General features: G+C 46.7%; 3 protein-coding genes across 4 annotated transcripts in view; all 3 read left to right on the top strand.

Annotated features, from left to right (window-relative positions):
• The window catches only part of LOC141809485 (aconitate hydratase, mitochondrial-like), a 20,022-nt gene extending 10,800 nt beyond the window's left edge, over positions 1-9,222 (top strand). The window contains exons 10-18 of the mRNA XM_074696537.1: positions 1,269-1,426; positions 1,511-1,584; positions 1,758-1,869; positions 1,948-2,130; positions 3,988-4,083; positions 4,199-4,390; positions 4,576-4,708; positions 6,996-7,117; positions 7,222-9,222. Coding sequence (XP_074552638.1) covers positions 1,269-1,426; positions 1,511-1,584; positions 1,758-1,869; positions 1,948-2,130; positions 3,988-4,083; positions 4,199-4,390; positions 4,576-4,708; positions 6,996-7,117; positions 7,222-7,353 — 1,202 coding nt within the window. The 3' untranslated portion in view covers positions 7,354-9,222. The remainder of the gene's footprint in view (positions 1-1,268; positions 1,427-1,510; positions 1,585-1,757; positions 1,870-1,947; positions 2,131-3,987; positions 4,084-4,198; positions 4,391-4,575; positions 4,709-6,995; positions 7,118-7,221) is intronic.
• Positions 9,223-9,770: 548 nt separating this feature from the next.
• Positions 9,771-15,000, top strand: part of polr3h (polymerase (RNA) III (DNA directed) polypeptide H) — a 5,321-nt gene continuing 91 nt past the window's right edge. The window contains exons 1-7 of one of the 2 annotated variants that reach the window (XM_074695800.1): positions 9,771-9,852; positions 9,948-10,187; positions 11,925-12,021; positions 12,101-12,187; positions 12,290-12,353; positions 13,393-13,627; positions 13,948-15,000. The exon at positions 13,948-15,000 is cut by the window's right edge and continues 91 nt beyond it. In XM_074695800.1, coding sequence (XP_074551901.1) covers positions 10,077-10,187; positions 11,925-12,021; positions 12,101-12,187; positions 12,290-12,353; positions 13,393-13,627; positions 13,948-13,998 — 645 coding nt within the window. In that variant the 5' untranslated portion in view covers positions 9,771-9,852; positions 9,948-10,076 and the 3' untranslated portion in view covers positions 13,999-15,000. Of the gene's footprint in view, positions 10,188-11,924; positions 12,022-12,100; positions 12,188-12,289; positions 12,354-13,392; positions 13,628-13,947 lie in introns of both variants that reach the window. The other variant, XM_074695799.1, reaches the window with a different exon arrangement.
• On the top strand, positions 11,125-11,621 carry LOC141809007 (histone H2A-like). The gene has a single exon (XM_074695801.1). It carries the CDS (start codon positions 11,214-11,216, stop codon positions 11,604-11,606), a length of 393 nt encoding a protein of 130 aa, XP_074551902.1. The 5' UTR covers positions 11,125-11,213; the 3' UTR covers positions 11,607-11,621.

The following is a 15,000-nucleotide window of genomic DNA, read 5'->3' as shown; positions in this document are numbered from 1 at the left end:
TACCGCTCAGTGCTGCACGCCTGGAAAACTGTTTTTATCTCACAGAGAGACTGTTCTCAGCTCTGCAGGGAGGTCGGGGAGGAGCCGCTGATTCACAATCCAATGGTAAAGAGCAGACTGCTGAGGTCTATGAGCATTCAGAGAGCCCTCATCACAGCTGGACTGACCAGGCTGGCAGGACTGAGGACAGCAGGGCAGTGGAAGACGGCTGCCAGGCTCAGCCAGGAGACCGGCCTGAAGTCTGCGCCTGCTGGACAAGCTGAAAGAGGAAGTCTTGGCTGGACTCCCAAGTCTCCTTAGGGAGGCTCTGGGAAGAGAGGCTGCACCAAACACACCAGGAAGACCAGTTGGGTTCCCCCGTCTGTCCATCAGGGCTGCAATCGAGGAGCAGGAGGACGAGGAAGGAGCTCTGCTGTCTTTTAAAACACCAAAACTGTCTGACTTCTCTCAAGTCTCCAAACAGAGCTTGAATTGTGTGGTGGTGAAGGTCCTCAACAGAGCGTCTCTGGTCGGTTTGCAGGAGTCGAGGTGGGCTGGTGTGTTGGCAACGGGGTCGTCTCCCAAAGGCAGCTGGAGGTCTCTGTACAAGCCTCCCATAGAGAAGCGTACTGCTGATCTGCAGTGGAGGCTGGTGCATGGGGCCGTGGCCACCAACAGACATGTGGCTCGATTTGACCCCACAACCCAAAGTCTGTGTGTTTTCTGTCAGGCCGAGGAAACCCTGAGTCACCTTTGGCTGCAGTGTCCCAGACTAGTCAGCTGTTTCTCGTTGTTACGAAGGTGGATCACTGGACTAGGACTCACTTTAGATGATCAGCTTTTTATTTTTGGTCCTAAATACTCAGCTGTACAGCGCAGGGTGGTCTGCCTGGTGAACTTCCTGATGGGCCAAGCTAAGATGAGCATTTGGCTCACCAGGAGGAACAAAGTGAGGGGAGTAGGATCCACGGATATAGAGCTGATGCTCAGAGGATTAGTGGCAGCCAGGATCAGAATAGAGTTTGTTTATTATAATCTGATGACAGAGGTGAAGGAGTTTGAGTCTACCTGGGCCATTAAGGATGTGCTGTGTAAAGTTTCTCAGGAGTGCCTCACTCTCAATTTCTAAAGGAAGAAACAGTGTATTGTTCATTTTTTGTTTATTTTTTTGTTTATTGTTTGTTGTTGTTGTTGGGGGGGATGTGTAAATGAATTTATGTTTGTGGTTGAAAACTTGAACCAATAAAGGGTTCTTTAAAGGTCTCCTCTCCTCTCCTCTCCTCTTTCAGGTCTGATTGGCAGCTGCACCAACTCGAGCTATGAGGACATGGGCCGAGCCGCCTCGCTGGCCAAGCAGGCTCTGGATAAAGGTTTGAAGTGTAAGGCCCAGTTCACGGTGACCCCTGGATCAGAACAGATCCGAGCAACCATTGAGAGGGACGGATACGTGAGTCACGCCCATATTCATCCATAGACAGGCTGAAGCGTGTGCTCTGTGGTCGGCGTTTGCTAAAGGGTCTCTCTGTTCCAGGCAAAGATCCTGAGTGATGTTGGGGGGGTGGTTCTGGCTAATGCCTGTGGCCCCTGCATTGGACAGTGGGACAGGTAAGACCTAGAAAGGTCACCTGACCCTTACCCCATCAGTGTGTGTGTGTATGTGTGTGTGAGAAAGAGCTTCATAGCTGGTTATCTGAAGTAAAACAGGTCTAACAAACGTTCCCCCTGAGGACAGAGAGGATCAGACTGAAACCTGGTTTGGTGGTTCTGACTCTCCTCAGGAAAGATGTGAAGAAAGGAGAGAAGAACACCATCGTCACGTCCTTCAACAGAAACTTCACTGCCAGGAACGATGCCAACCCAGCCACTCATGCTTTTGTCACCTCTCCTGAGGTAAGAGTCCAGCCCCAGAGTTTCTGTCAGGTGTGGTCCTTGCTGCAGGACTAAAGCTTTCTGTCATCATGTGATCAGATCGTCACTGCCTTGGCCATCGCTGGGACCCTCAACTTCAACCCAGAGACCGACTTTCTGACAGCCCCGAACGGAGAGAAGTTCAAGCTGGAACCTCCCACTGGAGATGAGCTCCCCTCCAGAGACTTTGACCCTGGTCAGGACACCTACCAGCACCCCCCTGCTGAGAGCAGCGCCGTCAAGGTGAGTCCAGGACCCAGACACTCAGTATGATCCTCAGAACACAGACTGAGAGGGGAAAGGTTCCTTTAGGTCCCTGTGAACAGGTGTGAGCAGGTGTATCCATTTGTGAAAGGTGTGAACAGATGTGAACAGGTGTCAACAGGTGTAAACAGGTGTGAACAGATGTAAACAGGTGTGAAAAGGCATATTTAGTGGTGAAAGGTGTAAACAGGTGTAAAAAGGCATATCCAGTTGTGAACAGGTGTAAACAGGTGTAAAAGGGATTTTCAGTTGTGAAAGGTGTAAACAGGTGTAAACAGGTGTAAAGAGGTGATACCAGGTGTATACAGGTGTAAATAGTGTGACAGGGTCATCTTGCTTAAAAAAAAAAAAAAAAAAAAGAGGGGAAAAGAAAAGGAAACTATAATAATAAAAAAAAGGAACTGAGTAAGAAGGAATATGGTTAGACCTGGTTCTCATTGGTATTGATGTAAGTCCTTAGTACTCAAGGAATGTGAGAGGTGCAATAAAAATAATATTGGAAAACAAAGGTGATAAAAAGGAGGATGTGGCGTGGGGGAACGGGTGTGTGTGGTGGACCTGGCGAAAGGGGGTGCTGAGGAAACAGCGCAGAGACCGTGGTCTAACGTGGTGTTAATGGGAAACAGTAAACAGTAAATAAACAGTCATGAAAAGGCGTTGAAATTAATCCAGGAGAAAAGACGTTGAGCTGTGGTTATTCCTGTGGAGGCTGTTTCCTCTCCTCTGACCTATTCGTGGATGTACACGTGGTGGAGGGAACAAGGGAGCCGCGTGGCCGTGGATATTCCTTCCCGGAATTGGTTAGATAGGTTTTTTTTTTTTTTTGCTCCCGCATATAGTTTTTTTCTGCTAAACCAGTGTTTTCATTGTGATTGTTTTTGGACTATTTTTTCCTTTATTGGGGATTTTTGAGAGCCCAAACCTTCGGGGCAGGAAGTGTGGGGAGGCGAAGGAGGACTTCTCTTTTGTTAAAAATAAAAAGGACTCTTTAACACGGACAGTTTTCAGGGAAAGTGTAGTTTTTGTTAGAGGGTTGTTTGGGGATAATTTAAATTTCATGAAGTCCAAGTTCCAAACGGTATTTTGTGTTTTTTTTTTAATTATATTATTGATATGGCCGCTGTCACGGACATTAAAGAATGTGTCCTTGAGAGAAAGTGTTTTGTTTTTTTTGTTTATAATGATTTATGGTTGTGGTATTTAGTTATTTAAAAAACCGGGAGAGGTTACAGAGTTATTTTTAAAGTTTGTCCAAACAAAATCTGGGGGTATATAAAGACTATCATGCCCAAATAACGAGTCCCCCTTTTTTTGATGTAATGCGGTGACGGACATAGGCTGAGCGTTACAACAGGTGTAAACAGGTGTGAACAGGCATAAACAAGTGTAAACAAGAGTGAAAAGGCATGTCCAGTTGTGAAAGGTGTAATAGATGTGAACAGGTGTGAACAGGTGTGAACAGGTGTAAACAAGTGTGAAAAGGCATATCCAGTTGTGAAAGGTGTAATAGATGTGAACAGGTGTGAACAGGTGTGAACAGGTGTGAACAGGTGTGAACAGGTTTGAACAGGTGTAAACAAGTGTGAAAAGGCATATCCAGTTGTGAAAGGTGTAATAGATGTGAACAGGTGTGAACAGGTGTGAACAGGTGTGAACAAGTGTGAAAAGGCATATCCAGTTGTGAAAGGTGTAATAGATGTGAACAGGTGTGAACAGGTGTGAACAGGTGTAGGCAGGTTATCAGGGCTTGGATGTGACACTCACCTTGGGCTCAGCTGATCTGTGCTCTGTTAGCTCAACGCTCTTGAACTCACTGCTGCTCTGACATCTGTTCAGGTGGATGTGAACCCCTCCAGCAACCGCCTGCAGCTCCTGGAGCCTTTTGACAAGTGGAACGGGAAAGACCTGGAGGACCTGAGAGTCCTGATCAAGGTAAGACCCAAACAGACAGACAGATGGACAGACAGATAGACATGGTGTGACGTCCTGTCAGAGCTGAAGCCTCTCCCCCGCCTCTCCGCCCTGCCCTGCCCCGCCCCTCGCTCAGGTGAAAGGGAAATGCACCACTGATCACATCTCGGCCGCTGGGCCCTGGCTGAAGTTCCGTGGTCATCTGGACAACATCTCCAACAATCTGCTGATCGGAGCAGTCAACTTGGAGAACGACGCCGTCAACAAGGTGAAGAACCAGCTGACCGGAGAGTTTGGAGGCGTGCCGGACGTCGCTCGCCACTACAAGGTGAGAGAGAGAGAGAGAGAGAGGTCCTCAGGTGACCTGAGGATTCACACACTCAGTGACATCTCACCCTACACCACAGCTCTGATGTTGAGCTGGTGAGCCTGTTTCTGTGCACCCTGCTGTACTCCAGCCTGCCCCCTGCTGGCCTGGGGTTCAGCGCTTTCCTCTCTGTATCTCTGCTCCAGGCTAACGGAGAGAGCTGGGTGGTGGTTGGAGATGAGAACTACGGGGAGGGTTCCAGCAGAGAGCACGCTGCCCTGGAGCCACGACACCTCGGAGGACGCGCCATCATTGTGAAGAGCTTTGCCAGAATCCACGGTGAGTAATAATTATAATGATGATAATAAACTTTATTTGTATAGCACTTTTAAAAACATTTGTCTACAAAGTGCTTTGACAGCAGGAACACAAGAGCACAAGAGTTTAACATCAAGGGGAAAAAAAGAACAACCAAAGAAGGTAAAATAAAATCAAAGAACATTTATGACAAACACAAAGGGCAAAATGAAATACAGAGAGATCATAACACAAAAAGAACTTAAACCCCAGAAGTGGACACAACAGACCAGGCCCAGTCACTAACCACAGACACAGAGGAGCCCCGACCTCACAGGGCTGGAGACACAACACACCAGGGTACAACAAAACACAAGTGCTACTGTACCCTGATGGTGTTAACTCACATGGACCGGTCCATGTCCAGTGACTCCAGCCGGCATGAACCAAAGGGCCCCCTTCATGAATCATAGGAACCCAGACAATACAGGAACACTGCTACATAGAATGAGACCATGAGGACCAAAGTAAGCTAAAAATACAAAAATAAATAAATAGTTAAAATTAATAAATGAAATACATTAATAAATGAATAAAAGTAGGAGACAGCAATCAAACAAAATATAGATGATAAAAGAGAAGTGTAACACAAGTAGCTTAAAAGTTTTCAATAAAAGATTAAAAGAATGACGGAAGGTGAGGCAAAGATAAACAATCTGAATAAAAGTAATTCAAGACACCAGTCTGTTAAGATAACAAGAAGTCAGTAAAGGACGAAGAAACTAAAAGTATTGGAGCAATTCCTACAAGTTAGAGGATAAAAAAGACTAAAACACAAATAAAAGAAAAGGAGACTAAAACACAGAGAAGGAAGCAAAATAAAAGAAAGACTAAAAAAACGACATCACATAAAAGCAGCTCTATAAAAGTGAGTTTTTAAAAGTGACTTCAAAGGAGCTAAAGACTTTGCATGCCTTATCTCTTCTGGCAGGTCGTTCCAAAGTCGAGGCGCTCTGGTGGAGAAAGCTCGATCACCTTCAGTTTGAGCCTCGTCTTTGGAACGACCAGGAGGCCCTCGCCAGAGGATCGAAGGCTGCGGGCTGGCTGATAAGGAGTTAAAAGTTCTGAGATATAGCTGGGGGCCAAGCCCACGAGTGATTTATAAGTAATCAATAAATCTTAAAATCAATTCTAAAACCGACATGGAGCCAGTGGAGGGAGGCTAAAGCTGGAGTGATGTGATGTCGTCTACTAAAACCAGTTAAAAGCCTAGCTGCTGCATTCTGGACCAGTTGGAGGCCAGAGAGAGATTTTTTATTTTAATCAGAGAGGAGGGAGTTACAATAGTCCAGTCTGGACAAAATGAAGGCATGAATTACTTTTCCAAGGTCTTGAGGGGTGAATATATGTCTGGTTTTTGCAATGGAACGCAGATGGAAGAAACAAGACTGGACGGTTTTATTGACGTGGGGTGAGAAGGTGAGATCTAAATCAAAAATTACTCCTAAATTTCTGGCTGATAGAATAGAATAGAATAGAATAGAATAGTATAGAATAGAATAGAATAAAAAATACTTTATTTATCCCAGAGGGGAAATTCAGGAGTCACAGCAGCATTTAATAAAACAAAAGTAAGAAACAGTATAGAAAGTGCAAAAAGCTCCATAAGAAAATAGATGACGACATCCCGTCCACCACTCTCCAGCCCAGCCAGTCTCCACCTCCACAGGGTCCAGGACTGAGCCTCCTCAGCAGTCTGTTCAGTCTCTGTCTCCTGGATCCAGTCTGCTCACAGCAGACGAAGCTCCTTTAATGTGGCGCCAGCGTCCGATGTCAGCTCAGTCAGCCACGTCCGTGAACAGCACGATGCCACTCTGCCCTCCGGCAGCCCCTCTGCCGCTGGGCTAGCACGGCTAGCTCGTCCATCCCACCGGAGACAGATCCCACGTTCCCAACAACGATGGATGGAAGGACAGGTCCACGCCCGAAAACCAGCACATCGTCCTCACCTCCTCCTCCTCAGCTTGAGGGAAATCATCAAGCTTTACACTGGGCAGCATTGACATGCTACAGGCTGCTAACAGCTAATTTCACATGTAAACAATGCAGCCATGGTTACATGTAGGATCTCCAGACAAACACAGGAGAAAAGCAGTAAAAATATCACTGAAGACACAAAAAGAGAGATTTAACCAGAGAGCAGAGCTTCAACTGAATTTGATGTCTGAGAGACCCGAAACTTCACACACACAGCCCTCTAAGTGTGTGTGTGTGTGTGTGTGTGTGTGTGTGTGTGTGTGTGTGTGTGTGTGTGTGTGTGTGTTCTCAGAGACTAACCTGAAGAAGCAGGGCCTGCTCCCTCTGACCTTCGCAGACCCAAACGACTACGATAAAATCCGTCCTGATGACAAGATCTCCATTATCGGGCTGAAGTCGTTTGCTCCTGGAAAGGTGAGGAATGTTCTGGATTATTCATCTTTAATCTGGAGCACAGACTGGGGGGGTCAGGGGCGGGGTTCTGGATGGAGTTAGTGACCGACTTTCGTCTCCTGCAGCCTCTGACGGCGGTGATCAAACACAGTGACGGCAACAGCGACTCCATCTCTTTGAACCACACCTTCAACGAAACACAGATCGAGTGGTTCCAGGCTGGCTCCGCCCTCAACAGGATGAAGGAGCTCCAGTGATTGGTTCATTCAGGAGGGGGTGGGGCCTGTAGGGGTCAATAAGGGGCCTAGATGTGGGCGAGGCCTGAAGAGGGGCTCACACAGAGGAAGAGACGGACGACAGTTCACAGACTTTATGTTTAGAGCCTGCTGTAGATACACACACACACACACACACATACGGTCGCTGTACAGATAAAAAGCGCACACACACTTGAATACAAGCACAGACAGAAAGTATTACTGTGAAAGAGTTACTGCACACACACTCACACACACTCACACACACTCACTGTAACGTTTATCATGGTCTGATCACTGAGTGTGTCCCTGTGGTGTCACTGAACCACGTCCTGCTGTCTGCACACACTTCAGGAGGAGTCAACACACCTGAACACACCTGAACACGTGTCATACTCATGTCCCATCAGCCCCCGCTGCCCTCCTCTGTCAGAACTTAGTTTTTGCACTTTGGAGAACTTAGGAGAAGAACCAGTAACACACACTCCTGTCTTCTCTGGTCTCAGCCTGTGTTTGGTCTTCTGTGTGTTCGTTCAGCTGAACACTGCTCCGTCTCTTCCTCTGGCAGCAGGCCGACTCACCGAGCCCAGACATCAGGGTGAGCCCTGATGTGTTTGAGGCTCCACACTCAGACGTCCCCGTGGATCCTGGTGACGCTGAAGTCCTCCTGGTTCCCCTCTAACAGGAGGAGCACCAGGCTGGTTTGCTCTGTGAGGAGGCCTGCTGTCATCCTTCATGAACCAACGCACAACGCGGTGTCCAGACGCCTGAACAGCTGCACTTTGTTGAGTTAGGACGCTGTTTTCACGTTTGCTCTGTTAACTCTCAGAGTGTTTTTCGAGTGTGACTGACTTCCTGCTGTAACGTTCAGGATGACTCCCTGAGGCTTTACTTTCAAATGATTGCTGCTATGCTTGATGTTCCTCCTCTTCCTCTTCGTTGTGGTGATGTTGTGTCACACTGAAGAGGTTCAGATGGAAGAGGGTTGGACCTGTGTGTGAATGATGAATGAGAAGCTGCTCTGAGTGTGTAAATAAAGAAATGTAGATGAGAGATAAATATATAAGAGAGAATCAGACCTGCTGTAAGCTGCCTGTCTTTGACTGAAGCCTCCTCCCTGCTCTGTCCTCCACTACCAGCACATGTCAGGTGGTCTCAGGTGGTCTACGATGGTCTCAGGTGGTCTCAGGTGGTCTAAGATGTATGATTGTAGCTGGTTTTGTCAGACTGACAGTGAGAGTGAGACTTCAGGATGATGATTGTTAAATATTGTTGTTTTATCGGTTTTCAGGGTCTGAGTTGATTTTAAAGAGCAGCTGTCTGTCTTAGAGTCCAGGAGGACGTGGATAACTCCACATGCATCCTGTAAATGTAAACCTCCTCTTTAGATTAACTGCCAAAGACTCCTCCTGAAGAAACAGAGATGTTTAAATAAAGGTTCCCCTCCGATCCGTCCCCATGTGTACGTCTGTGTCACGTTCCTGAACTCTGCAGCTGGTCTGGAGCTCTCCCTTCAGACGAGGGCGTGGTATGAAGCGCTGGTGTCCTGCGCTCAGTCCTTGGGTCCTCTGCTCTGTCTCGTCCTGTAAGAGCTGGATCAGATGTTGGATGAAGGCGCTGTGTGTGGGCGGCCCATCCTGTGGTTGTTTTTGTACTCAGACGTTTGCTCAGCTTCCTCTGATGAACTTTAAACATGTGTCACGTGTTCAGAGACTAATTATAATATTTATCATCCTGATGATTTCTCATGGTTCAGAATTTAACTGATTTAAAGAAGTGGATTAGACTGGCAGATTTAACACTCCCTGAGATTAAACTATGTCCACCTGTTCAGAATGATCAATAAATAAAGACTTTTTAAAGATTCAACTGTGTCCTCCTTATTTCCTGAAACTAAACATGAGGCCCCACACACTCTGTCATTATTTCCTTATCATTGACTCATCTATTTATTCTCTCAGCTTGACTTTATGGCCTCATGCTGCGCTATCATCACACTAACACAGGCCTGTCTGTACCACTCTACAGCCTTTACAGCCTGTGAGAAAAATATTAAAGCACCTACATTTTAGATTTTAATAGCCAGAATTGAAGCTCTTACTATTTTAAATTGAGATGAGTTAAAAAAAAAATCTCAAGGTGTTTTCTCTTTTCTCATATTCATGATTTTGTTTCTTTGGATTGAAATAATACTTTTTTGATTGTGACTAAAATCTAAAAACAAAAATAAAGGAGCCTAAACATGTCTGATGAGGCTTCAAACCGAAACAACACGGACATTTGTCTTCTCTGTTCAGGATAAACTAACCATGTAAAGTAGACCATCACAACTTTCCCTTTACCGGTGGAACGCTGCGTTTGATCCACACACGGAGGAGTTTCTGATGGTTTCACAGGTTGTAATGGTCGTTAAGCGTGTCGGATTGTCGCACTATCTGGTGCGCTGTAGCTTTAAGTTTTACGCCATGCCGTAAAGCTGCGCTCTCACATGTAAACGCGGTGAGTTCATCAGGCTGAGAGCGATGTTCACGGACTGTTTAATGAGTTCTTGATGAGATCTGTGTCATGAGTTTGAGTGTCCGCTCTTTGAACAGACGAGTCTCCGTGGAGAGGACCAAACTGTGGAGATCAGCCCGTCTCTAAACAGCACGTCAGAGTGTGTGTGTGTATGTGTGTGTGTGTAAAGAAGTGTGTGTGAGGTAGAGCCTGTGTGAGTGTGCAGGATGTTCGTGCTGGTGGAGATGGTGGACACTGTGAGGATCCCTCCGTGGGACTTTCAGAGACAGCTGAACACAGCGATCTCAGAGGAGCTCAACAAGAAGCTGGCTAACAAGGTGAGTGCGACCTCACCTGGTGGGTGTCACAGGTCAGACAGAGGGACAGGTAGGGCTCACTGCAGCCCTCTGAGGACCAGAGTTGGACAAATTCCTTTAAAAAAGTAATAAGTTTAGCTACTTTTTATTTTCCCAAAAAGTGATTGAATTAGTAACTGAATTACTCATTAATAAATGTAATTAGTTACCAGGGGATTTAATTATTGTGTTACTTTTTTGAAAAACCTCCAGTTGTTGAGCAGGTTTTTCTCTGGGACATAATGTTCATGTCTGTTTTTGTCTTTTCCATGTCCAACGTTGAAGTGGTGTCTGTTTCCTCCATCCTGAAAATGAGGTTCATGTAGAGCCTGTAGGCCGACTCCCATCCTGAAAAGTCCAGTTTGAACCCACAGAGCGCTCAGCACTGGCTCAGATTAAACCTGCAGCTCCTGTCCTGTGTCTGTCTGAGTGATCCAGGTCAGATAGACCTGACAACTCTCCTGGTTTAGGAGGGATTCTCCTGCTCTTTAACCCTGTCTCTGGCTCCACTCCTGACCTGTCATTTCTCCAGATTAACCCCTTATTTTTAAGTCTGCTCCTGTCATCTCTGATATTTTTTCAAGTCAAAACAAGTCGGCTCCTTGTGCCTTACAGTCAGACCTGGAAAAGCACCCCTGCTGCAGGAGATCCTCTCTGACTGAGGTTACACAGACACGCAGGTAGCTGTGTGATATTTGTTGATGAAAAGTTGACTTTAGCATCAGCTCTTTGTTGAAGACGTGTCAGCATGATTGTTCTCATCATTACTCGTGTCTCTGATGCTTTTCCCACATTTTATCTACAGCTCCTCTCTGAGCCTGACTGAGAGAGCCAGGTCACATTAGTATTGCCGTTAGTTTTTACACCATTATCACCAACACTGCTGAGGACTGACCTCACCTGGTTGGTGATGCGGTCAGACAAAGGGATAGCGCTGTTGTTGCACTGGGACAGAAGTGCAGGACACTGGTTAACTGCCCTGAAGGTCTCTCTCCACTCAAATTAAAAATGTCTGGCCGTGGTAAAAAAGCTCTTCCCAAAGCCAAGTCTTCAGTGTCCCGGTCCTCCAGGGCTGGGATCACATTCCCTGTAGGCCGCATGCACAGGCTGCTGAAGAGAGGCAGCTATGCAGAGAGGGTTGGCAACGGCTCTGCTGTCTACCTGGCTGCTGTCCTGGAATATCTCTGTGCTGAGATCCTAGAGCTTGCTGGAAACGCCAGCCGTGACAACAAGAAGCTACGTATTGCTCCCCGCCACATCCTGCTGGCAGTGAAAAATGACGAAGAGCTCAACAAGCTGCTGGCAGGGGTCACGATGTCAGAGGGTGGTGTCATCCCAAATATCCAGGCAGTTCTTCTCCCAAAGAAGACAGCCAAAGATGTCCAGTCTCAAGAGTTTTAAAATGTAAAGCTACAGACTTTACAGATTTTATTAAAGTTTCTATTCCTTTTTAAAAAAAAAAAAAAAGACAAAGGGATAGCGCCCTCCGATGTCCACCTCATCAGGTTAATGTGTCATACTCTGTTCACAGAGGTGACTCAGGTGAAGCTTTGAGGGGTCAGGTGTCACAGAGGATCACAGTAAAGGTTAAAGCTGCTCTATCATCAGGGATTATGTGCATTGAACAGCTGATCGTTATAATCCTGACATGGTGAGCTGCCGTTATTAGCACCTGTCCTGATGTGGTTCACCTGTCTCACCTGGGACTCTCTCTGTCAGGTGGTCTATAACGTGGGTCTGTGTATCTGCCTGTATGACATCACTAAGCTGGAGGACTCCTACATTTTCCCTGGAGACGGAGCCTCACACACTAAAGGTAGAGGAGCAGACTAAGTCCTGGTCTCTGGGGTCAAAGGATTTTCAGCTCCTCTGACTGCTCCACTTTGCTCTCTCAGTTCATTTCAGGTACGTGGTTTTTCACCCGTTTCTGGATGAGATCCTGGTTGGAAAGATCAAGTACTGCAGTCAGGAGGGAGTCCATGGTACGTGTGTCTGTCCTCAGTCGGCTGGGGCTGTCATTTTCACACCGTGTCGATGAGGTCTGATATGAACGGCTCAAACTCTGACTCCTCTCTGTGTCACAGTGACCATGGGCTTCTTCGACGACATCCTCATTCCCCCAGAGTCGCTCCAGCAGCCCGCCAAGTTGTATCCTTCTTTCAGCAAAACAGGAAGTTAAGAGAAAAACATGCAGCATGTCTCTGTGTTCAGACACTGTTAGAGTGTTTGAAGAGTCTCTGGTTAAAGCCTGATTTGATCCCGAGGGTCAGGAACCAATGCTGATGTTAGACGTGATGTTAGATGTAGGTCTGGGACGATGGACAATAAATCAATTAACTGTATGATTAATGAAATGAACTTGATCATTTTCCCGGCTCATTATACGGCCACGTTCAGCCTGTTTGTTTTCCTGGTCTAAACAGGCTGGATGATGTGGGGGGGGGGGGGGGTCACTCTGTGCAGCGCTCTCCACACCTGGGTGTGTTTGCTCGGTAGAAGAATGAACAGAGTGAACCCTCTTGTCAGTCATTACAAATCTTTCTCTCTGGGAGGAGGGGGGGCGGGGTGGGGTGGGGTGGGGTGGGGCGGGGCGGGGTGGGGTGGGGTGGGGTGGGGTGGGGCGGGGTAGGGTGGGGCGTTAGCATCAGGCTGATACAAGTGAGCCTCATCAGCTGGTCTGGAGAAGCGCAGGTTAATGTTGTTGAACTTAGGAGGAAAAAAGATGATGGTCAAACCCCACAGCCCCAGAATTTCCATGGACACAGGAAGTGTAGTTTGCTGCATCACAGAAGAAATGCTGCACTCCAACACAGTTTTTATTTAAGTGCACTTTTTAAATGACAGCCCATTTTATTTGTTCAGTTTGTTTATTTTATTTTTTTAGGATAGTTAAAGTGATTGATATTCAAATTACTAAAGTGAAAATACTCTTGAGAAATAGAACTGAATTGCCTTTGAAAAGTTGAATTGCATTATTATGACGTACTATTTTTATATTGGTGGTTACTTTGGTCTCAAAACAATATTGTCAACAATATCATTTATAATGAATAATTGTTGGACAGTATATCATTCAGCAAAATGAGGTTTTGGTCCAGGCCTAGTGAGGCGTGGTGTGAGACGTCAGAGTGGAGTTGTATTCTCTGTGTTTGAGGCGTGGTGGAGTGGTCCTTAGCCGCAGCCTCAGCGACGAAGCAGAGCAGGTCTGGCTCTGGGAATATGAGACAGACGAAGGAGCTCACGACCTCTACATGGACCAGGGAGAGGAGATCCGATTCAGGGTGACCGATGAAGTCTTCATAGACACGTCACCAACGGGACCGGCCACCGCCGCCTCAGAAACGCCAGCACAACCTGGACAATCCAGCACAGCGCCACCTGAGGACAACGGGGAGAAGAAGGAGGCCCCGTACACGCTGATCGTAAGAACATGTCTCCTAAAGACACAGTTCCTCCTCACACAGCACTGCAGGAGCCTCATTGGACAACACAGCTGTCAATCATGATGCCACACCCCCTCTTTATAAAATATCAGATACCTAGCTCAGAATACAGTGAGAAAAAGGCTGTTAGCATAGAGGAGGCGGGGTTTGTGACCTCATCAGAGCTGATATCACTCATCACCTGACCTCTGTAAGGTTTTCTCTGATCCGGCTGAACCTGTGGCACAGATCAGGAGACTACCTCTGTCCGTCTCTGTCTCTGGTCCATCCTGACCTGTCTTTGTGCTGTGTCCATCCAGGCAACCATCTGTGAGCCGGGGCTCGGGCTGCTGTCATGGTGGAACAATTAACACCACAGAAGAAGAGGAAGTGACGTCACTGAGCATGACTGTGTGGACAGACAAGGACAGGGTGTGGAAAGACAGACATAAGGATCTGCAGGGACTGAGAGGGGACGTCTTTATGGACCAGAGAGGACTGAACCCTGAAGATGGACCGACCCTGTGTCTTACCTGAACTCAGAGCCGTGAGTCATGGAGGACTTTGTTTTCTATCTTTCTGTCTGAGACTGTGAGCTCTGCTTTCTAAGAGGACGGTCAGAGACACTTCCTGTGGCCCTCATTCAGCAGGAGACCAGAGCTGGGGAAATCATGGTGGATCTGATGTAAAACCAGGATAAAGTCAGTCCCAGAGATGAAAGCTGTGAGTGACCAGGTTCAGAGTCGTGTTAGGATGAGTGTGTGTGCAGACTGTGAGTGTGTGTAGGAACATTATCAGAACTTTTTTCTGTTTGGTCTCATAAATACAGAACTGATCATGTGATCGATCTGTTTTTGATGTTTTTTTCTGAGCTAGTGTCAGGAGGCATCAGAAGGAGTGTCACTTTGACCTGATTACTTCTTCTCTCTCTACACACACACACACACATACACACACACACACACACACACACACACACACACACACACACACACACACACACACACACACACACACACACACCTGATGGTTTGTTTTGATTACATATCTAATTAAAGTTTATTGATTTACACATAAAAAGGCCAAAATCTGTGAGATTGAGGCTACTGTCACCGGGACCATAATGAGCTCGTAGTCATTTATGATGGGTGCATAGCGGTAGGCTGGTAGATTTAAATTAAGAGCGTTCATGTCTGATAATGCGGTCTCTACTAGGTGGGGAAAACAGCCCAAGAAGACAGTTTTAAGAGGAGGCCCCGCCCATGAAGTGCAAACAAAACTTCTGGAAGCACAAACCAATCAGTGTTTCACGAGAGCAAAGTTTTGATTTGTTAATTAAAGTGGTGGATTTATGAAGATACAGTTTTAATCAC

Source organism: Halichoeres trimaculatus, unplaced genomic scaffold, assembly GCF_033239565.1.
Source record: "Halichoeres trimaculatus isolate MK-OKI-2021-1 unplaced genomic scaffold, fHalTri1.1 fHalTri1_scaffold_20, whole genome shotgun sequence".
NCBI classification, from domain to species: domain Eukaryota; kingdom Metazoa; phylum Chordata; class Actinopteri; order Labriformes; family Labridae; genus Halichoeres; species Halichoeres trimaculatus.
Note: the sequence above shows the minus strand (reverse complement) of the source record. Positions and strands in the feature narration are given on the sequence as shown.